A 22,997-nucleotide genomic window follows, 5' to 3' on the forward strand; every position below is an offset into this window, starting at 1 on the left:
CATTTAAAACCTTCATGGCTGCTGTAATTGTAATATGCTTCTTGCTGAATACCGATTGGTACATTGATAAAATAGAGTTAGTGTATAAAAACGATTTTAGCTTTTTACTAAGAAGGGTTTCAAGTATTTTCACCAGGGGTTATAGCTTTGAGATTGGCCTATAATGATTTAAAATAGTTGTATCTCCCCTTTTTAAATGTGGTAGGACAAATGCTGATTTCCAGATCCTTGGAATTTCATTACATCCCAGGGTTAAATTGAACAGATATGTAAGTGGTTCAGCTATGAAATCAGTTGGCAGTTTTAAGAAGCAGTGATCAGGAAATTGCAGGACCTGCAGCCTTTTTCTGATCTAAGGATTTCAGTGCATTATGTACCTGCTACACTGAGAAAGGTAAAAAGCTAAAGATTGGACTGGATCTCACCGGTTCATCCACACAGGGTTGTACAGAGACAGAGGACACTGAATCAAACAGCCTACCAGATGATACAAAGTTGCTCATTGAAACAATTCAGCATTTCAGTTTTGTCATATACAGCAAGAGTCCTTCAATACACATGGTGGTATTTCAATAGCATTACTGTTACCAGACATAGACTTAATAGCCTTCCAAAACTTTCTAGGATCATTCAGGTTATCAGTGGTAACAGACATAAAATATTCAGACTTGGTCTTCCTGAGAAGAAAAGAACAGTTATTTCGTAGCTGCCTAAAAAGAAGCCAATCAGCATCAGAACATGATTTCCTTGCTTTAGCCCAGGCTAGATTACGGTTGTGAATAATACAAGACAGCTCAGAAGAAAAACACAGATTATCCTGCCCTTTAACTCCGTGTTGTAGATATGTGGTAGTGGAATAGGGGCCTGAGGGCACACACTTAAAAAAAAGAAATTGTATAATTTTTTTTATTTAACTAGGCAAGTCAGTTAACAACAAATTCTTATTTTCAATGATAGCCTAGGAATAGTGGGTTAACTGCCTTGTTCAGGGGCAGAAAGATAGATTTTTATCTTGTCAGCTCGGGGATTCGATCTTGCAACCTTTCGGTTACTAGTTCAATGCTCTAAACACTAGGCTACCTGCCACCCCATAGTGTGTTAGCCCACTTAGTGTGTTGTGAAATATGTTATGAATGTATTGTAATGTTTTTTAAATTATATAACTGCCTTAATTTTGCCGGACCCAGGCAGTTTCCACATCAGGAATAAGCTCAATCTTGCTCCAGTCAAAATAAAACAAATCATGAAAGAAATTAAACCTCTTAAAATTTCTCTTACGAATAAAGCGTTGGTTTGTCTTAGGAACCTTAGTATTTCTACCAGCAACAACAGCACAATGGTCACTTGAATCAGTACAGAAAACACAAACCGCAGAATATTTATGTGGAAAATTTGTTAATATCAAGTCAATAAGGGTATATTTCTCTGGACGTTTGAGATTTGGGCAGGTGGGTGAGTTAATCAACTGGGCAAGATTCATAGAATTACAATACATCAGACATCAAGATCATTTCACTGTAAAGAAGTTTAGACATAAGGTGCATCAGAGAAGAAGAATGTACAGGGGGGTATATAACAGCCAATCACAGTTATAGAGAGCAGAGGGGGGTGTCTATAACAGGCAATCACAGTTATAGAGGGAACCTTTGAAACCTCAAGATTCAAAGCAAGAAATTCCAACTGTTTACAAATAGTGTCAGTCTTTGCAAGGAATTTAGTCTTTACATTAATAGCCACACCCCCACCTTTCTAAACTCGATCAGTGCAATAGTTACAATGTGCAATACACATCGAGCGCAATACACAACAAATATCCTTATCAAGAACAGACTCGCTGAACCAGGTTCCAGAAAACACAATTACATCAGCATCAGTTGATTTAGCCCAAATCCGAACTCCATCAGTTTTAGACAACAGGCTGCATACATTTAAATGAAAAATACCAAGACCAGATCTAGATTTAAAATCAGAGGGGGTTTGGAGACATTGCATATCAGGGCCAGGGTTAGGTTACACGTTACCTAAAACAAAAGAAGAATAACTAGGCACCTCTTAACCTTGCACGGCTTCTCTTTTTTAAGAGACCTACCTCAAGCGAATTCTACAAGTGAGTTTCCAGACAATACAAAACAGTCATTTTAAAACAATTAGACTTTGGTAGTGACACAAGTGTGTACTGTTCACATCATGACACAAATGCATCGGCACTTGGACGAGTGGACCGAGTGGAAAATAGCTAGTTCCCGCAGACACAATGTCTAATGGAGGGCAGAGCACATTGTCAGTTGTACTCACCCAGCAACAATGTTAGTTTTCTCCAGAGTTCAGTAAAGTCGGTGCGCAAAGCAATACCACAAAAATTGTCATTTTCTCTGAGAGATGTAAGAAATAGAGGCCAAGGAAAGGTAAGGCGAGAGATGGACTGTGTGTATGTATGAGTCTGTATGTGAGTGTGCGTGCATGAGTAGATTGGGGGTGTGGGTCGATTGAGAGAACGGGTTGGGGATTGTTGAGCTGCCGCTGACAGCCAGGTGAAGAAGAGCAGATTGGACAAGACTCCGCGGAGGGAAAGCAGAGGATGGAACCCAGGCCAGCCAGAGAGAGGTTTTAAAATGATTTTATTTAACCTTTATTAACTAGCGGAATCAGTTAAGAACAAATTCTTATTTACAATGACGGCCTACCAAAAGGCAAAAGGCCTCCTGCGGGGACGGGGGCTGGGATTAAAAAAAAAATATATATAAATATAGGACAAAACACACATCACGACAAGAGAGGCAACACAACACTACATAAAGAGAGACATAAGAGGGTTACTTTGGTAAACTTTGAGTAGGGAAGTGAAAATAGCGATATATACATATATTTTTTACCTGAGTTGAGGGAGACCTGTGATCTTTACACCAGTAAAATTAAATAGTTTGCACTAAATCAAATCAAATTTTATTAGTCACATGCGCCATATACAACCTTAGAGTGAAATGCTTACTTACAAGCCCCTAACCAACAAAGCAGTTTAAAAAAATACAGATAAGAATAAGCGATAAAAGTAACAAGTAATTAAAGAGCAGCAGTGAAATAACAATAGCGAGACTATATACAGGGGGGTACTGGTACAGAGTCAATGTTATTTGAGATAGTATGTACATGTAAGTAGAGTTATTAAAGTGACTATGCATAGATGACAACAGAGAGTAGCAGTGGTGTGAGGGGGGGGGCACTGCAAATAGTCTGGGTAGCCATTTGACTAGAAGTACAGGAGTCATTGCTTGGGGGGTAGAAGGTGTTTAGAAGCCTCTTGGACCTAGACTTGGCGCTCCGGTACCGCTTGCCGTGCGGTAGCAGAGAGAACAGTCTATGACCAGGGTGGCTGGAGTCTTTGACAATTGTTAGGACCTTCCTCTGACACCGCCTGGTATAGAGGTCCTGGATGGCAGGAAGCTTGGCCCCAGTGATGTAGGCCACACAAGCTCACAGAATGGGACCACTGAGTGATGAAGCATGTAAAAACTGTCTGTCCTCGGTTGCAACATTCACTACAGAGTTCCAAACTGCCTCTGGAAGCAACGTCAGCAAAATGACTGTTTGTCAGGAGCTTCATGAAATGAATTTCCATGGGCGAGCAGCCGCACACAAGCCTAAGATCACCTTGCGCAATGACAAGCGTCGGCTGGAGTGGTGTAAAGCTTGCTGCCATTGGACTCTGGAGCAGTGGAAATGCATTCTCTGGAGTGATGAATCACGGTTCACCATCTGGCAGTTTGACGGACGAATCTGGCGGATACCAGGAGAACGCTACCTGACCCAATGCATAGTGCCAACTATAAAGTTTGGTGGAGGAGGAATATTGGTCTGTGGCTGTTTTTCATCGTTCGGGCTAGGCCCCTTAGTTCCAGTGAAATCTTAACGCTCCAACATATGGCATTCTAGACGATTCTGTGATTCCAACTTTGTAGCAACAATTTGGGGAAGGCCCTTTCCTGTTTCAGCATGACAATGTCCCCATGCACAAAGCAAGGTCCATACAGAAATGGTTTGTCGAGATCAGTGTGGAAGAACTTGATTGGCCTGCCCAGAGCCCTGACCTCAACCCCATCGAACACCTTTGGGATGAATTGGAATGCTGACTGCGAGCCAGGCCTAATCGCCTAACATCAGTGCCTGACTTCACTAATGCTCTTGTGGCTGAATCGAACCAAGTCCCTGCAGCAATGTTCCAACATCTAGTGGAAAGTCTTCCCGAAGAGGGGAGGCTTTTATAGCAGCAAAGAGGGGAACAAATCCAAATTTCCATGATTTTGGTATGAGATGTTAAACGAGCAAGTGTCCACACACTTTTGATAATGTAGTGTGTACATGCATTAGCTCACTATAAATGCATTAGGCCCTAATCTATGTATTTCACATAACTGTCAATACAGATATGCATCTGTTGGTCAGAGTGGGCCTCAGGATCTCGTCATGGGTTTTTTGTGCATTCAAATTGGCATCAATAAAATGCAATTGTGTTCGATGTCCGTAGCATATGCCTTCCCATACCATGACCCCACCGCCACCATGGGGCACTCTGTTCACAACGTTGACATCAGCAAACCGCTCACCCACACAACACCATACACGTGGTCTGTGGTTGTGAGGCCAGTTGGAACTACTGCCAAATTCTCCAGAATGAAATTGGAGGCGGCTTATAGTAGAGAAACAGCTCTGGTGGACATTCCTGCAGTCAGCATGCCAATTGCACCCTCCCTCAAAACTTGAGACATCTGTGGCATTGTGTTGTGTTACAAAACTGCTAATTTTAGAATGGCCTTTTATTGTCCCCAGCACAAGGTGCACCCGTGTAATGATCATGCTGTTTAGTCAGCTTCTCGATATGCCACACCTGTCAGGTGGATGGATTATCATTGGCCAGGGAGAAATTCTCACTAACAGGAATGTAAACAAATGTGTGCATAACATTTGAGAGAAATAAGCTTTTTGTGCATACAGAACATTTCTGGGATCTTTTATTTCAGCTCATGAAACATGGGACCAACACTTTACATGTTCAGTTTTATATTTTTGTTATATGTATTTGAAAAAGAATGGTATCAATTATGAACCCTTCATTTATTTAGTAATTAACTAAGAACACATTATCTTTTAATAACAACAAGGACCTGGGGAAGAGGTACATGGGAGGAGAGAGGGGATGAATCAGTTAATGGGAAGCCGGGGATGATAAGAACTGCATCACAAATGGCACTCCATCCTATTTCCTCTATAAATAGGGAATAGAGTGCCATTTGGGATGCTGGGATTGTATAAAAATGTAAGTTAGTTCAAAAAGAGGAAGGAGGAGGAGATGGGAGGGGGACCGGAACATGGGAACAACAGGGAGGTGTCAAGACCTTGAAGATAATATCTGCCAAGTCTAGAACGACTTCGTTATACCACTCTCTCCTTCAAACACAAGCACAATGTGGCTACTTTCTGTGGCCTGTTGCCTCTCTCTCTCTCTCTCTCTTTCAATTCAATTAAAATTGAAGGGGCTTTATTGGCATAGGAATCTCTTTTTCTCTATTTTCTTCTCTCTCTCATTTTAGCACAGCCGTCACAGACACTATCCTGTCCAGTAAGTTACTGATGGACAGACTACTTAAAAAACGTCCCTCTCTCTCTCTCTCTCAAGACTGCCCTAAGTCAAGGACATCTCAATGTGACTGACTGTTTCACTGACTGACCGACTGTTTCACTGACTGACCGACTGTTTCACTGACTGACTGTCTGACCGACTTTTTTACTGACTGACTGACTGTTTCACTGACTGACTGTCTGACCGACTGTTTTACTGACTGACTGTTTCACTGACTGACTGACCGACTGTTTTACTGACTGACTGTTTCACTGACTGACCGACTGTTTTACTGACTGACTGACTCTACTGACTGAATGTTTCACTGACTGACTGTTTCACTGACTGACTGACTGACTGTTTCACTGACTGACTGAATGACTGCTTCACTAACCGAATGACTGTTTCACTGATTGACTGTTTCACTGACTGACTACACGATATTGTCCTTTATGAAAGCCAAGGTGAAACAGGATATGCTGAAAAGATCTTGAGAGAGAGCGGGCGATGACAGTGCTCTCTCTCTTACGTTTTGAGCTCTGTCAATGGCTTACCCTGTACACATTTACCAACCTCTGCGGTAGCCTATTCTCATGTTAAAGTGGCATGAAGGAAAGATATGAGAAGTGAAAATGTAATCATTTTACATGCAAAATCATTTCTGTGCCGCTTCCCTTGTCACTTTCTCGACATGATTATCACTACATCTCCATTTAGGTGTGAAAGAAACATACAATGTTATCTAAACAAATAGCAGTACCTTTCTTTGGGGCTCTCAGTCTAGCTACACAGAGACAGTGTCTAAGGAGGACAGATAGCCAATGCACATTATTGTCAGTATAGACATTCTACTCACATACAATTCATATTGAAATGCTTAGACACACAGCTCAATCATAATAATTAGTCTGTGACGTGTGTGTGTGTGTGTGTGTGTGTGTCAGTCCAGGCGAGGCAATAAAAAAAAATAAACAAAGTAAGGATTTGATAACTCGTCACCACCACAACCTAATATGGATCATTTAAGATAGTATAGTAAATATAGCTTACAAAAGAGAGCAAAATGGTGTACTGCACCAATGGCAAATATATTAACCATTTTATTATGTTCATATTTTTTCACAGCGAATCAAGCTTTATTGACAGCACAGATGAAGAACAGGAAAGGGATATTTGTATTACTGACAAACAGATTCTATATAGTACTTCTCATCCTGTGTGTACTTTTCACATTGTAATACCGCCTACTACAGATGTAGAATCTTAATTTGATCACCATGTTGCAGAACTTTTCTGCAATGCAGGAAATGTAAAACTTGTAGTGTGTGTGTGTGAGGTTTATAAAGGATCATAATTTCCACTTTTTTTTCCCTTATGAAAAATGTATAATTATAATCCACACAATAATTCACATTTCCTGTTGCTGCAGGATTATTTTCCTGCTGTAGCAAACTGTCTGAAATGTATATCTGACATCTATAGGCTAGACCTACCTCTTAGAACCAATCAACTCTGTATGAAAAAGGGCATAGTAGAGCATAGTAAACTCATCCCAGTATAGGGAGAATGTGGCAAACATGTCATGAAAAAAAAACAGTTACTTGCTGTTTACACATTTTATTTTAGTAGAAGACGTCCCAAACTGAACCCTATTCCCTTTATAATGCTCTACTTTTGACCAGAGCTATATGGGCCCTCTATACGCCCTGGTCAAAAGTTGTGCACTATAAAAAGATTAGGGTGTTAGTTGGGATGTTCCCAAGTGCAATGCACCTGTGAAGTCTCTATCTTATTATAAATCAAATCAAAGTTTATTTGTCACATGCGCCGAATACAATAGGTATTTTTCACCTCACAGTGAAATGCTTACTTACAAGTCCTTAACCAACAATGTAGTTCTATTTTTTTTAAATGTATGAATAAGAAATAAAAGTAACAAATAATTAAAGAGCAGCAGTAAAATAACAATAGCGAGGCTATGTACAGAGTCAATGTGAGGGGGCACCGGTTAGTCAAGGTAATTGAGGCAATATGTACATGTAGCTCGAGTTATTGAAGTGACTATGCATAGATAATAACAGAGTAGCAGCAGCGTAAAAGAGCAATGCAAATAGTCTGGGTAGCCATTTGATTAGTTGTTCAGGAGTCTTATGGCTTGGGGCTAGAAGCTGTTTAGAAGCCTCTTGGACCTAGACTTGGTGCTCCGGTACCGCTTGCCGTGCGGTAGCGGAGAGAACAGGCTGTGACTAGAGTGGCTGGAGTCTTTGACAATTTTTAGGGCCTTCCTCTGACACCGCCTGGTATAAAGGTCCTGGATGGAGGAAGCTTGGCCCCAGTGATGTACTGGGCGGTACGCACTACCCTCTGTAGTGCCTTGCGGTCGGAGGCCAAGCAGTTGCCATACCAGGCAGTGATGCAACCAGTCAGGATGCTCTCGATGGAGCAGCTGTAGAACCTGTTGAGGATCTGAGGACCCATGCCAAATCTTTTCAGTCTCCTGAGGGGGAATAGGTTTTGTTGTGCCCTCTTCACGACTGTCTTGGTGTGCTTGGACCATGTTATTTTGTTGGCGATGTGGACACCAAGGAACTTGAAGCTTGTGTGAGTTATGTGTGTGTGAAGTGTGTTTGGTGTGTGTGAGAGGTGTGTGTGTGAGGTGTCTGGGAGGTGTGTGTGTGTGTGTGTGTGTGTGTGTGTGTGTGTGTGTGTGTGTGTGAGGTGTCTGGGAGGTGTGTGTGTGTGTGTGTGAGGTGTCTGGGATGTGTGTGTGTGAGGTGTCTGGGAGGTGTGTGTGTGAGGTGTCTGGGAGGTGTGTGTGTGTGAGGTGTGTGTGTGTGAGGTGTCTGGGAGGTGTGTGTGTGAGGTGTCTGGAAGGTGTGTGTGTGAGGTGTCTGGGAGGTGTGTGTGTGTGAGGTGTCTGGGAGGTGTGTGTGTGAGGTGTCTGGGAGGTGTGTGTGTGAGGTGTGTGTTTGTGAGGTGTGTGTGTGTGTGTGTGTGTGTGTGTGTGTGTGTGTGTGTGTGAGGTGTGTGGGAGGTGAGGTGTGTGTGTGAGGTGTCTGGGAGGTGTGTGTGTGTGTGTGAGGTGTGTGTGTGTGTGAGGTGTGTGTGTGTAAGGTGGGTGGGAGGTGTGAGGTGTGTGTGTGAAGTGTCTGGGAGGTGTGTGTGTGTTAAGGTGTGAATTAATGAGACACACACAGCATCGTTACACTCCAGAGGATGTCTTCTGTTCTCAGTCTATTCTGGATGAACAATAAATGGCACCCTATTCCCTATTTAGAGCACACATTTAGACCAGAGCCCTTCGACAAAATGTAGTGCACTATATAGGGAATAGGGTGTCATTTGGGATGCAAAACATATTATCTGTCAGTGTGATGTGCAATAGAATATTGGTTTGTAACAGAGTTTATAGGATCCCTGGCTATTTCTACAGTAAATTCATCTTTCTCAGATTAAACACGTCCCTTTCTCCCTGTCTCCCTCTCAAAACGCATTGGAGAAGTTCAGAAGGACCTTGACTTCCTCCACCAATATGGTGGCGAAGGAGGCGAGGAGATCACCATGTTACAAAAAAAATATTCAAAAAAATGCATGAAATGAAATGTATGTATTCACTACTGTAAGTCGCTCTGGGTAAGAGCGTCTGCTAAATGACTAAAATGTCAAATGTAAAAAATGAGATGGGATGCAAGGAATCACGGAAAGATACATTTAATATAGAGTCCATGTACTGTAGAATGTAATAAAGTCTTCCTTGTTAGTTTAACACTACAAGGGTGTAGAATAGTGTTGATAGGGGACCACTCCAAGGGTATAGAATAGTGTTGATAGGGGACCACTACAAGGGTGTAGAATAGTGTTGATAGGGGACCACTCCAAGGGTGTAGAATAGTGTTGATAGAGGACCACTCCAAGGGTATAGAATAGTGTTGATAGGGGACCACTACAAGGGTGTAGAATAGTGTTGATAGGGGACCACTCCAAGGGTGTAGAATAGTGTTGATAGGGGACCACTCCAAGGGTATAGAATAGTGTTGATAGGGGACCACTCCAAGGGTGTAGAATAGTGTTGATAGGGGACCACTCCAAGGGTGTAGAATAGTGTTGATAGGGGACCACTCCAAGGGTATAGAATAGTGTTGATAGGGGACCACTACAAGGGTATAGAATAGTGTTGATAGGGGACCACTCCAAGGGTGTAGAATAGTGTTGATAGGGGACCACTCCAAGGGTATAGAATAGTGTTGATAGGGGACCACTCCAAGGGTATAGAATAGTGTTGATAGGGGACCACTCCAAGGGTGTAGAATAGTGTTGATAGGGGACCACTACAAGGGTATAGAATAGTGTTGATAGGGGACCACTACAATGGTATAGAATAGTGTTGATAGGGGACCACTCCAAGGGTATAGAATAGTGTTGATAGGGGACCACTCCAAGGGTATAGAATAGTGTTGATAGGGGACCACTCCAAGGGTATAGAATAGTGTTGATAGGGGACCACTCCAAGGGTGTAGAATAGTGTTGATAGGGGACCACTCCAAGGGTATAGAATAGTGTTGATAGGGGACCACTCCAAGGGTATAGAATAGTGTTGATAGGGGACCACTCCAAGGGTGTAGAATAGTGTTGATAGGGGACCACTCCAAGGGTATAGAATAGTGTTGATAGGGGACCACTACAAGGGTATAGAATAGTGTTGATAGGGGACCACTCCAAGGGTGTAGAATAGTGTTGATAGGGGACCACTCCAAGGGTATAGAATAGTGTTGATAGGGGACCACTCCAAGGGTATAGAATAGTGCTGATAGGGGACCACTCCAAGGATATAAAATAGTGTTCATAGGGGACCACTACAAGGGTATAGAATAGTGTTGATAGGGGACCACTACATGGGTGTAGAATAGTGTTGATAGGGGACCACTACAAGGGTGTAGAATAGTGTTGATAGGGGACCACTACAAGGGTGTAGAATAGTGTTGATAGGGGACCACTCCAAGGGTGTAGAATAGTGTTGATAGGGGACCACTCCAAGGGTGTAGAATAATGTTGATAGGGGACCACTACAAGGGTGTAGAATAGTGTTGATAGGGGACCACTCCAAGGGTGTAGAATAGTGCTGATAGGGGACCACTCCAAGGGTGTAGAATAGTGTTGATAGGGGACCACTCCAAGGGTGTAGAATAGTGTTGATAGGGGACCACTACAAGGGTGTAGAATAGTGTTGATAGGGAACCACACAAGAGCAGAACAAAAAAAACATTGTAAAAAAATAAACATTCTTCTAGGCTGCTAGACAATGCTGTCAAACAGTCAAAATCAATGTCAAGGTTTACTGTCAGTTAGAGACGGTATTGCACTCAGCTTTTATCTTCATACATATTCCTTGTCTTTTCGGTTGAAAGACACCGTCACCTTGCCCACACAACCCTCTCTGCAATGTCACAGCCAGAGAAAATAAATCCTTCTAATTCCTAATATGTTAGCTATAAAAAGGTAGCTTGAGGGATGTCTGGACTACACGAAAACCGACAAATACTGCTGCGTCTTACAGTGTCTTGGGTTCAATATGGGTATTGGTTATTAAAGGTTGGACTGATAGTTCTGAGTATCAAACGCATGCAGTTAAGATACATGTGTGTCGTGAGCCTTGTACTGACCAGGTGTTCAAAGAAGAGTGTCTGTCTGTCAAGGATGAAACATTAATGACGGTAGAAGAGCAAACAACCAACAAGAGATGAAAGTCACAGTAATAAGTTGGTTGGAAACACTTTTTTTTTTAATACAACATTTCAACATACAGTGTCTAGTGTCATAAACAATACAATGCTATTAAAACACAGAATAATACAAATTCTTTTTTTTTTACCATGCATTCTTTACTCAAGTATTCATACGTAAGTTAGACCCTCTTTTCTAGGTTGTAAGTTCCCTGTGGTCAGTTTTCTGACTCTCTTTGCATTTCATCTCTGTGTATTAATTTATTACTTATCACTTCATTTTCTCTCCTGCCCTCTTGTTTTTAGCATGTTAATTGAATGCGTGTCTGATATACGCCAACTTGTTTAAGTCAAGCCCATAACTTTTCACTGCGCTGTTGTTTTGGCAATCATTTTGTTTGCCAACCAGAGACGTCCCTATTGGTATTAGGAAGGTGGTGGGAAAACAAGTATTTCATTAACAAAATGACATAAAAATGAAGGACAAACACAGTAGAGAATGTCCCCCTGAAACCATTATGGTAAACATATTATTATTGTAATTATTATAATCATCATCAATACTATTACTATTATTATTACCATTATCATTCCAGTTGTAAGGACTCATTTACTCATGAACATAAAAACTAAATCAAGACTACATATTCTCTTTAGCGAACAACAAAATATAGTACAATCTGCCCCTCAGAGCATAGGAAGCTTTCAGTCAGTGCTGCTTGCTGCGTATGAATAAGAAATGCATTTAAGGCTGATTTGATTTCACACGCCAATCCCTAAATTTCGAATTGGCAGAAATGGAAGCTGACGAAAGTAGAATCCAAAATGGAAGCCGATGAAAGAACAACAAAACGATGGAATAATACAGATGACATTATGATATGATCATTCCCTTCTAGGGTCCAAGAACCGTACCGAAACCGAAAGGCAGCTATCTGTAATCGTATGGAACCTAACAGGTTGGATTGTAATCCTCCCTCGGCTTAAACAAAACGTATCCCTCAGGACAGCTATCGGGTTCTAAATGAAAAGAACAATGTGTTTTTATTGAATCCATATCCTTTGCAATGCTGTTGCTAACATCTGAAATGTAACTGAAATACTGAAATGTAACCGACAGCTAAAAATATATTCTGTCAACAAGGCATTTGAACAAGTTGTAGTGAATGACTGCTATTTCACCTTTTTACATCTTTGGTTTTTTTCTCCGTTAAACTTTCACATAAATCAGGCCATCATATCCTCTTAATTGTGGAATCAAATGGAGGTTTACGCTTAATTGTGTTACGGATATGTAATTTAAGATTTGACTCAGTATAACTAAACCTGATTCTTTGCTAGTCTAGTGAAGTGACCTTAATGCTGAAGGACTACGCCACAATTTATATATATATATATATATATATATATATATATATAAACAAAGGCCTGAAAGAAAATGTCCTTGTGGTGTCTACATATCTATGAATCTCAATCAAAAATCTGCATCAGTCTCCGTAATTATGTCTTTCTGTCTTTTAGTAACTACCAACTCTAATTGGGAAATACAGTGGGCTGTTTACACCTACCAGTTTCCTTCTAAAATCAAACACAGCAGAAATGACTATGATGATGTGTGGAGACGCAGAGGAGGTATCAGCAACTTATTTACATATTAATCAATAAGATACTGTATCTGTATTTCATGGTGCTGAGTGTGATGGAAAGGAGATTTACAACATGGTTCCAGATCAAATGTTTATCTAGTTAGATTAATAACACCAGTTTAGTTGACTATTATCCAGCTATATTGACTAGAGTCAGGGTCTCAAAGGGCTGACAGTCAGACCTGACAGATGGACCCCATAGAGATGGTTTAGAGAACTCATCATGGATATAACCCATTTTTGAATGAAAATTGTGCTATCATAGACGCCATAATTGGACAGATACAAAGATGAGTCCTCTAACTAACTCTATGATGGATACACATTTTACTGAAACCTCTGTTGACGTTGACATGTAGACTCATCAAGGGGTAAGTGAAAGCATTAGAAAACCGATTATAACCGAGGCTCATCACTAAAAATAAAGCTATATATTATAAGGTATGGCAGCAGCAGTGTGCCAGTGTAACACATCATGATCCCCTCCGATAATTGTATAGAGGATTCGAATTTCAAACGTGTGAAGAAGGACGAATTGTCTGGACATACTGTAGATAGACGGAGACTGGCTTTCATGATTAATGCACACGAAAAAAAGCAACACTTGGTATCTTGCAAAAACAAACTACATGTGGGTACATCATCATCATTATGTGGGGATCATCATCATCATTATGTGGGGATCATCATCATCATTTCGGGGGGGGGGGGACATCATCATCATTATGCGTGTACATCATCATCATTATGTGTGAACATCATCATCATTATGCGGGTACATCATCATCATTATGTGGGTTCATCATCATCATTATGCGTGTACATCATCATTATGTGGGTTCATCATCATCATCATTATGTGGGTTCATCATCATTATGTGGGTTAATCATCATCATTATGTGGGTTTTCTCATCACCACTCATTTTGGTAGTAGACTCATCTAACCTGCATTGACCACTCACCTCCACCAGACAACATCTTACATTATTGCAAAGGGTCACTTTCAAAGTCAAAACTCAATGGGGAAAAACATGATAATACATTTGATAATATGTCAACAACAAAAAAATCACTTGAAATAGGTGACCCATGAGAAAAGGTACATATTGAAGAATCAATTATCTACGCTAAGATTGAACGAATTGCAATACACTATTTATTTATTTCTCTATTTTTTTTTTAACAATTTGAGGCTGTATCAAAAACTTTGTAAAAAAATTAGATAGAGATTTTATCCACCATTTTGTTCAGTGTTTTCTGGTGATCTTGTTCTTCAGACCTCTCCTCTCCTCTCCTCTCCTCTCCTCTCCTCTCCTCTCCTCTCCTCTCCTCTCCTCTCCTCCCCTCCCAATGACCTTTGAGTTGTGAATAAAGATTGTATCCCTTTCAGGAAGTTCTAAATCACTCTCAACAGCAATGAACTGTTTCCCGCATAAACTGTGAGAACAAGAGCATCATCATCACTACATAAAAAAATAATTACTCCTTGTCTAAAATAAACTGCAGGAGGCTTTTTCCATATCTGATTTACACAAACATTTTTGAAGTATAAATACACTTAATATTATTTCAACAGGCCGATCGATAGCTATATACAGAAGACACATCGCATCACCATAAAGGCAACATGGCATTCAAATTGTCAATGTTATGATCATATTCGGATAAGGGACACATTTTAAATAATAATAATAATAAAGAGGGACATTGCATTGTATTTCCCTCTTGAATGATTTTGGGTGGCTTCGGGAAACCCAGGCAAGGTAAAAATCCTTGAGCTTCAAGTCAAAACTATACATCTGATAATAACTGGGCCAGGCTGTTGTAGAATCACAGTTGTCATGGTTGCCCTACGTGCTAACATTAGCTAACGGTAATGTTTGCTTGTTTAGTCCTGACTGGGCTGGGTCTACCTACTTGGTTTACCATTCCTTTCTGATCGAGGGAGAGATCCTGTATACCTACCTACCTACCTACCTACCTACCTATCTGAACCATCCAGATATACAGTGGATTTAAAAACAAAACTAATAAAACAAACATAACGTTTTTTAAACAAATGTCTAATGATTTATTAGGCTAACTTTGTTATGATCATCTTGACTAGACATTGTGTGAATAAGGATACAAATATACAATTAGTGTTAAAAGGCAAACCTTATTGACTTGAAACCCTGACCCACTGCCTGGCAAGCCACTGTGTTGTCTGTCTGGCAGGCTGCAGGGCTAGCTGCAGGGCTAGCTGCAGGGCTGGTGCAGATCCACACGATTATGTTGTTTCTGTTTTTTTCATAGAACTCTCTCTATTAAAATCCTTTTTGCCTGCAGTGTGTTTGTTTATTATCCTCTTGTATTATTCAAGATAAAATAACATAAAAAGAGTGCTGTTAAGCAAGTCGTTTGATTTCATTTGAAGTCACCCCCCCCCAAATTTTTTTTTATAAAAACTAAACTTAACAGAACCAAATACCTAAAATAAAACAAAAGCCCATTTAGTTTCAAACGGAGAAAAAAAAGGCGCTGGGACCAGAGGGGCGTGTCTTCCCAAACTAGCCATTCAGCTGTAGCCAATGAGACGACAGACTGAATAGTGTCCTTTTTGTGGCTACTGTCGCCGCGGCTAACATCTAGTTCTCCCTCCCTCCCATCTTTCCAACAACTTCAACTCAGACTCAATCAGATCACCCCAAAACCCTCCCAACCCAAAATCCAAAAGTTTGTTCCCACTTTGTCCTTCTCCTCCCACCCCTTATTTCGAAACAGACACTGGATTGAGACTGTTACAAGTCCCCCTGCTTCCCTCCTCCTTCTCTGGAGGAGCCTGCTAAACCCTTAGGGTGGCACGTAAGGTGGTGGGGATCTGTAAGGGGTCATGTTCTTTGGACGAGATCCTTTACCTTCCATGGGTGCGGTGAAGGGGGGCGGGGGCTGGTAGGGGGGCGCGTTGGGGTCTTCGTCCCTCAGAGCCGTGTACTCACCCAGAAGGTCCTGGTTCAGGGGGGTGGTCTCTGGACTGGCCATGTTGGGGTACTCCGGTGGGGGAAGAGGGGGTTTCTCCTCCTGCAGGATGAGGGGCATGGAGGAGGATGGAGGCGGCTTGGAGTCGTCAAGCTCGTCTGCGAAGATTATGGGCACCCCTTTCTTGATGAAGGTAGCCTGATCCTCGATGGTCAGCTTGCCCTTGCGCTTCTTGCGGTAGCAGATCATGGCGATGATGCCAGCGATCAGCAAGATGGCCGCCACCACCACGGCCGGAATCACCGTGTGGAGGTAGACGTCGTCTGTGCTCTGGCGTCCGGTGCCTAGCGCTGGCGTGACAGCCGGGGGGATAGGGATAGTGATTTCACCAGGCGGGACAAACATGTAGTTCCGGCAGGCGCCCGTTCCTTTGACCTTGATGCTGATGGGTATGAAGTCCGGTTCCATGGCGGAGATGAAGGTCTGGGAGGGTCTCCCCTGGGCGTCAGAGATCCTCCTGGACATGGTCTGAATCTGCTCCTTGGGACAGGGGTTCTGCTGGAGGCTGTTGTTGGTCCACTCCACCACGATGGATCCTTTGGTGATGTTCCTCAGGGTGACCGTGCTGCTGTTGCGGTCACCGAACGAGTACGCCAGCTTCTTGATAAGCAGAATCTTCTTGTGGATGTCATTGGTCACCAGGCGAGGTTCTCCGTGTAAGCGGGCCTGGAACAGGACCGGGGACTTATCGTTGGATGCCCAGCGGTTCACACGGACCTCGAAGGCGTCGATCGCATTCAGACCTCCCTTATCGGTGGCCTGCATGAAGTACTCGTGTTTCCCAACGTGATTTGAGTCTGGAAGACCGTACAGCAGCTGGCTTGTGCTATTAAACTGTATCCAGGAGTCGTCCCCAACAACTTCGTTGTGGTTCATCCTCAAGGTCAACCTTAGTTTGTCTGTTGTACCGTCCTCCTTGTCAAAGAATGTATCAGATGGGATCTTCACTTCAAAGTATGTGCCCACGAAGGCATTGACCTGATCGATGGGGTTGCGGAGATCTGGTTTCTCATTTCTTGGGTCAGGCACGATGGACGAAGGGGTGGTGCGCCTGGCTGGTTTGGCTGTGGTGGTCTTGGGCTCCCTTGGAATCGGAGTGGTCTTCGGTCTCTTTGGTTTCTTGGTTGGCTTTCTGGTGGCAACTGTGGTGGGTGGAGGGAGTGTCGGTGTGGCTTCCACAACAGTATGCCTGGTCATGGTGGGTTGAATGGAGATGGTACTAGTGGACTCCATCACTCTGGTTGGCAGGGGTGCACCCTGAGTGGGAGTGTGGGCATAGGAGTCTCTGACACGGATTGTGGGCTTCATGGGCAAGGGCACAGGCCCTCTCATGGGTGGGGCAGAGCTGTCTGTGGGGGCAGCAATGGCAGGTGATGACAGGGTGGGTACAATGCGAATAGGGGGCTCGACAACAGACGTTGGGGGAAGCACAACAAAAACAGGGGTAGGGGTATTGTTGAGCTGGCGCCTCACCCGTTTGGGGATATGAGGCTTCTTATTGGCGATGTGCCAACCGACCACAGGGTATCCCAGCTGAGCAGACATAGTGCCTTCTTTCGCCGGCGCCTGGACGCTGCTGATGTTGGGGACATTGCTCTGGTCTAGGGAACAGCCCAGCTTCCAGGATAACAGGGCTCCGTTCTCCACCACCTTTTTGGCATTTCCCGGTCCGGCCATGAAGGCGGTCATGTCGAACAATCTGTTGTTGACCACGGGAAGTATCTTCATGTGCTGGAGCGCCACGCCAGAGAACTTCTTCATCTTACTCAGCAGCTCCACCCTCTGCCTGGAGCTCATCTTGGTGAGGTCGGCATCCAGAATCACCGTGAGCACCGTCACCGGTTCCTCTGTACCGCAGACAAACGGCTTGACCTCATTGTTGGATGCTGACTGAATGGCTAGCTGGATCGGGTCGGCGTGTTCCTCTGGGTGCACCTCAATGGAGAAGATGTCCTGGCTGCCGTTTGATGTCGAGACGGCGATGTAGTGGACACCCTTGTCCTCCTCCAGTGGTAGACCCTGTAGGATGTTGCTCTTCCAGTCCCAGTGCAGCCATGCTGGTAGCGTCTCCTTGCCTGACTCAGTTATCTAGAAAAAACAAAGATAAACAGAGTTGAAAAATCTCTTGTTTTGATGAATAATTTAAGATAGAATACAAGAAAACAAAATACAACAACAAGAAGCAAAATAATAATTTTACACCCACTACATTTACCATTTCTGTTCTACCCACAGCATGACTACATCTTTGATGATACAACTTGTTTACAATTCATTATGATACAGAAGAAGAACATAAGAGATCGAATCTTGGCTTGTTTTGATCTTTTTGGTTCATAAATAACATTTGGATAAAAATTGTATTGCACTAACATCTTTTTAAAACAGCTATTGTGCAAAACAAAATCTATAAATGTTGAGGCAATCATTAAAAATATACAACGCTGTTACTTCACACAACTTCAACTTTCCGATTAGTGCAAATCTAGGTTTCTTGACACCTTTAAAGGTGAGTGACTATTTTCTACAAGCATGTATCAGGCATCAAACTCAGGGGACGGACTATTTTCTATAGGCATGTTTCAGAGGTATTAAACTCAGGGGACAGACTATTTTCTAGAAGCATGTTTCAGAGGCATCAAACTCAGGGGGCAGACTATTTTCTACAAGCATGTTTCAGAGGCATCAAACTCAGGGGACGGACTATTTTCTAGAAGCATGTTTCAGAGGCATCAAACTCAGGGGACGGACTATTTTCTAGAAGCATGTTTCAGAGGCATCAAACTCAGGGGACGGACTATTTTCTAGAAGCATGTTTCAGAGGCATCAAACTCAGGGGGCAGACTATTTTCTACAAGCATGTTTCAGAGGCATCAAACTCAGGGGACGGACTATTTTCTAGAAGCATGTTTCAGTTATCAAACTCAGGGGACAGACTATTTTCTAGAAGCATGTTTCAGAGGCATCAAACTCAGGTGACAGACTATCGTCTATCAATTTGTGGGATAAAATATACAAGACACAGATTGTTTCAGACACGATCAATTCAAATAAGACTATATTGAATTTAGCCATTTGTGCATGAAACCTCTAGGCATATTATTTAGATGGTACCTAAGCTACAGTATAACATCACAAATAAGACTTGGGATGCACATTGTCTAATACAGCTAACACAAGAACTTAGCATAACCAATTAGGCATTTAGAGACATTATATTCGTTCCAGGAATCTCACAAAGAAATACATCACAGGGGAATGACAAAGCATTCAAATAAATAAAAAAACAAACAACTAATGCTTTCTCTGATTCCCTCCTAGCTCCAACCAACAAGTTAATTTTGCAGATGATAAATCGTATAGTTGATAAATTATGTAGAGCCCAGTGTTCCCAAGATGGATCATTAATGGTCTAACCAATACACAGCCATCACCAGGGACAGGAAACAGCGGCTGGGCTTTTTACAGCGTTCAGTCCCTCAGCCTCCTGCTTTTAGACACACACACAAATGGACAGGCGAATGAACACACACACACACACACACACTGGCATGCACACACTCACGTAGGTACAGACACAAGGAAGCAAGTACACTTGTACACACATACGCACTGACACACATGAACACAGAGACCTAAACACACACACACACACTTACACACACACACACACTCCCCCACTTCCCCCATTAACACTCCTCCACCTCCTACCGTTGCATTTGACAACTATGGTGATGGGTAAAGCGGTGATGTATCCAAAAGCCTTTGGCTGATATCACCAGGAGATGATGAGATGATGTGTGTGTGTGTGTGTGTGTGTGTGTGTGTGTGTGTGTGTGTGTGTGTGTGTGTGTGTGTGTGTGTGTGTGTGAGATGATGAATACACAGCAGGAGGCAGCTGCTCTGCCCCCTTTCTCCCCACTTTAATAGTGAAGTTAATTAAACCAGGGGGTTGTTAATCTCATCAAAGACACTAACTATAGTGTCCCCAATGGCACCCTATTCCCTATAATAGTGCACTACCTCTGACCAGGGCCCATAGCCACCCACTGTAGGGAATAGGGTGCCATTTGGGACTTCTCCGCTAACTGTTTGATGAATAGTGTACTGATTTCTGCTCATAGCCCCAAAACCCACCGTTGAAACCCACTGTGACGATCAGCGTCTCTGACTATCAGCTTCTCTGACTATCAGCTTCTCTGACTATCAGCTTCTCTGATATCTAACACTGCATGGGGAGAAGAGGAATCTACGACGTGACGGAGGAAAAAGAGGAACGGATGAGAACTAGATGAGTGAGGGTGGGTCCAATCACCCAATGCATCAGGCCTAATCAATATCTAAGTATCTAAGACATCCTTTAACTGTTTTCATTAATGATATCCTCAGCCGTCGATCAATCCACACCACCATAATTTAGGTATAACGGATGTGATATTCAGTAGCCGCCAGGGAGGGAAAAGGCACCCACGGTCACAGCTGTGTCGACAGCCAAACAGATAACATTCATATGAAAGAGAGATGGACTGACTGACTGACTGACTTGGCATGTCTTTGTGATATGATTTGGTGAAGGACTGAAATGTAGAGAGGGAGGGAGGGTGGGACAGAGAGGCTGAAACATAGGGAGGGAGGGAGGGAGGGTGGGACAGAGAGACTGAAACATAGGGAGGGAGGGTGGCGAGTTATTGGCACAGCTGATTCTTTCCACTGGAAAATGTGAGTGAAGGAGAGGAGAGGAAGAGAGGGACTCCGTTAGAGTGGTAGCTAGGCAGGCAGTCAGGCAGTCGGATGTTTATGAAAGACTAGTCACTCTCCAATCCAGCCCATTTGAAACTTTTAAACATTTATATCACTGTATTCTAGTGCTGTTCAGCAGTAGAGTGATAGTACTCTGTCCTGAAATACAACCTTTCTTGTTTTACTTTCCACTGTGGGAAACTGTGGATCATGGAAAATGATATCTAGGCTGTGTCGGGAAATATTCTGATGATGTCAATACTGAATAATCACAGAATGATAAAAACACCCTGTGACGGTAATTGAGGGCAATTTCAGAAAAAAATATGGTTTGTCATTAAAATCTAGTGATCTATTCTCACCCACACACACATACAGAGCTATACTATAGAGCTATACTACTGAGGAGCCAGAGAGAAAGAAAGAGATAGAGGGAGAGAGAGAGACAGAGATAGAGAGACAGAGATGAGGGAGACAGAGACAAGGGAGAGAGAGAGACAGAGAGAGAGAGAGAGAGAGAGAGACACAGAGAGAAATGTAACTTGCTTTGGCAATGTAAACATGTTTCCCATGCCAATAAAGCTCTTCGAATTGAATTTAGAGAGAGACAGAGAGGGAGAGAGACAGAGAGAGAGAAAAACAGAGAGAGAGGGAGAGAAAGAAAGACAGAGACATAGAGAGAAAGAAAGAGATAGAGAGACAGAGAGAGAGAGAGACAGAGATACTCCAGGCCCCCACTTCACTCTAGTTTCTCTCCCCCTCAGGTAAATCAACAACATTTGTTTGCAGATACACTAATAAATAGTTATTCACAAGGAGAACGAGGAGAAGCTGGCCTTAGTTCAACTCCTGTAGTGATGAAGAGAGAGACAAGGTGGAAGGAGAAGCTGGCCTTAGTTCAACTCCTGTAGTGATGAAGAGAGAGACAAGGTGGAAGGAGAAGCTGGCCTTAGTTCAACTCCTGTAGTGATGAAGAGAGAGACACGGTGGAAGGAGAAGCTGGCCTTAGTTCAACTCCTGTAGTGATGAAGAGAGAGACACGGTGGAAGGAGAAGCTGGCCTTAGTTCAACTCCTGTAGTGATGAAGAGAGAGACAAGGTGGAAGGAGAAGCTGGCCTTAGTTCAACTCCTGTAGTGATGAAGAGAGAGACAAGGTGGAAGGAGAAGCTGGCCTTAGTTCAACTCCTGTAGTGATGAAGAGAGAGACAAGGTGGAAGGAGAAGCTGGCCTTAGTTCAACTCCTGTAGTGATGAAGAGAGAGACACGGTGGAAGGAGAAGCTGGCCTTAGTTCAACTCCTGTAGTGATGAAGAGAGAGACACGGTGGAAGGAGAAGGGAGAAAAAGAATAACGAGGAGGGAGAAAGAAAAGCTACTGAGTACATTGAAGACTTTAGAGCTTGAAGTCTGCAGAATAGCACACACACACACAGAATAATAGTGGGTTATAAGTGGTCTGTGTCCTGTTCTCTGTTAGCTGGCCCTGTCACTGAGATTGTCCCAAATGGCACCCTATTCCCTATTTATTACACTAGTTTTGACCAGGGCTCATATGCTCTGGTCAAAGTAGTGCACTATATAGGGAATAGGGTGCCATTTGGGACACAAACACAGAGTGAACTAAGATGACTGGAGTAACTTAAACTCCCCTTCAGTGTACCCATCCTGTCAGACCCACAGACTAATGCTGCTTCGCCTCAGGAATGACTCACTGTCAGTGAAACTCTTTCTGTTCTGGTCTGTTGTGTTCTGTACAGTAAATAAAACACTTCTCTCTCTCTCTCTAAGAGACAGAAAGACAGAGAGAGAGTGTGTGTGTGTGTGTGTGTGTGTGTGTAAATACATTTTTTCTCTCTCAGAGTGGTTGCATCATCACAGTGTCAATACAGATTGACGAATAGCTATGGAGCAGATAAACAACAAATAAATAAAGAATTGAACCAAATATACTTTCCTTTGTGATGTAAGTGGAAGGAGGTGTACCACAACAACATCCAAGGATACACACACACACACACGCACGCACGCACGCACGCACGCACGCACGCACGCACACACACACACACACACACACACACACACACACGTCACCCCATAACAAGTTACATATCACTAACTAGTGTCCTCTAGTGCAGGGGTCCAACAGGAGCTACCAGTAACACACTATGAGTAGCACGCCAAACTATTTTGAAAGTACACTGAACAAAAATGTAAAACGCAACATGCAACAATTTGTAATATTTTGCTCTTACAGTTCATA

General features: G+C 42.8%; 1 protein-coding gene across 2 annotated transcripts in view; it reads right to left on the reverse strand.

Annotated features, from left to right (window-relative positions):
• Positions 1–14,152: 14,152 nt before the first annotated feature.
• Positions 14,153–22,997, reverse strand: part of dag1 (dystroglycan 1) — a 60,432-nt gene continuing 51,587 nt past the window's right edge. For both annotated transcript variants that reach the window (XM_029692879.1, XM_029692880.1), the window contains exon 3: positions 14,153–18,087. In XM_029692879.1, coding sequence (XP_029548739.1) covers positions 15,814–18,087 — 2,274 coding nt within the window. In that variant the 3' untranslated portion in view covers positions 14,153–15,813. The remainder of the gene's footprint in view (positions 18,088–22,997) is intronic.

The sequence above is a fragment of the Salmo trutta genome, chromosome 16, assembly GCF_901001165.1.
Source record: "Salmo trutta chromosome 16, fSalTru1.1, whole genome shotgun sequence".
Lineage (NCBI taxonomy): Eukaryota > Metazoa > Chordata > Actinopteri > Salmoniformes > Salmonidae > Salmo > Salmo trutta.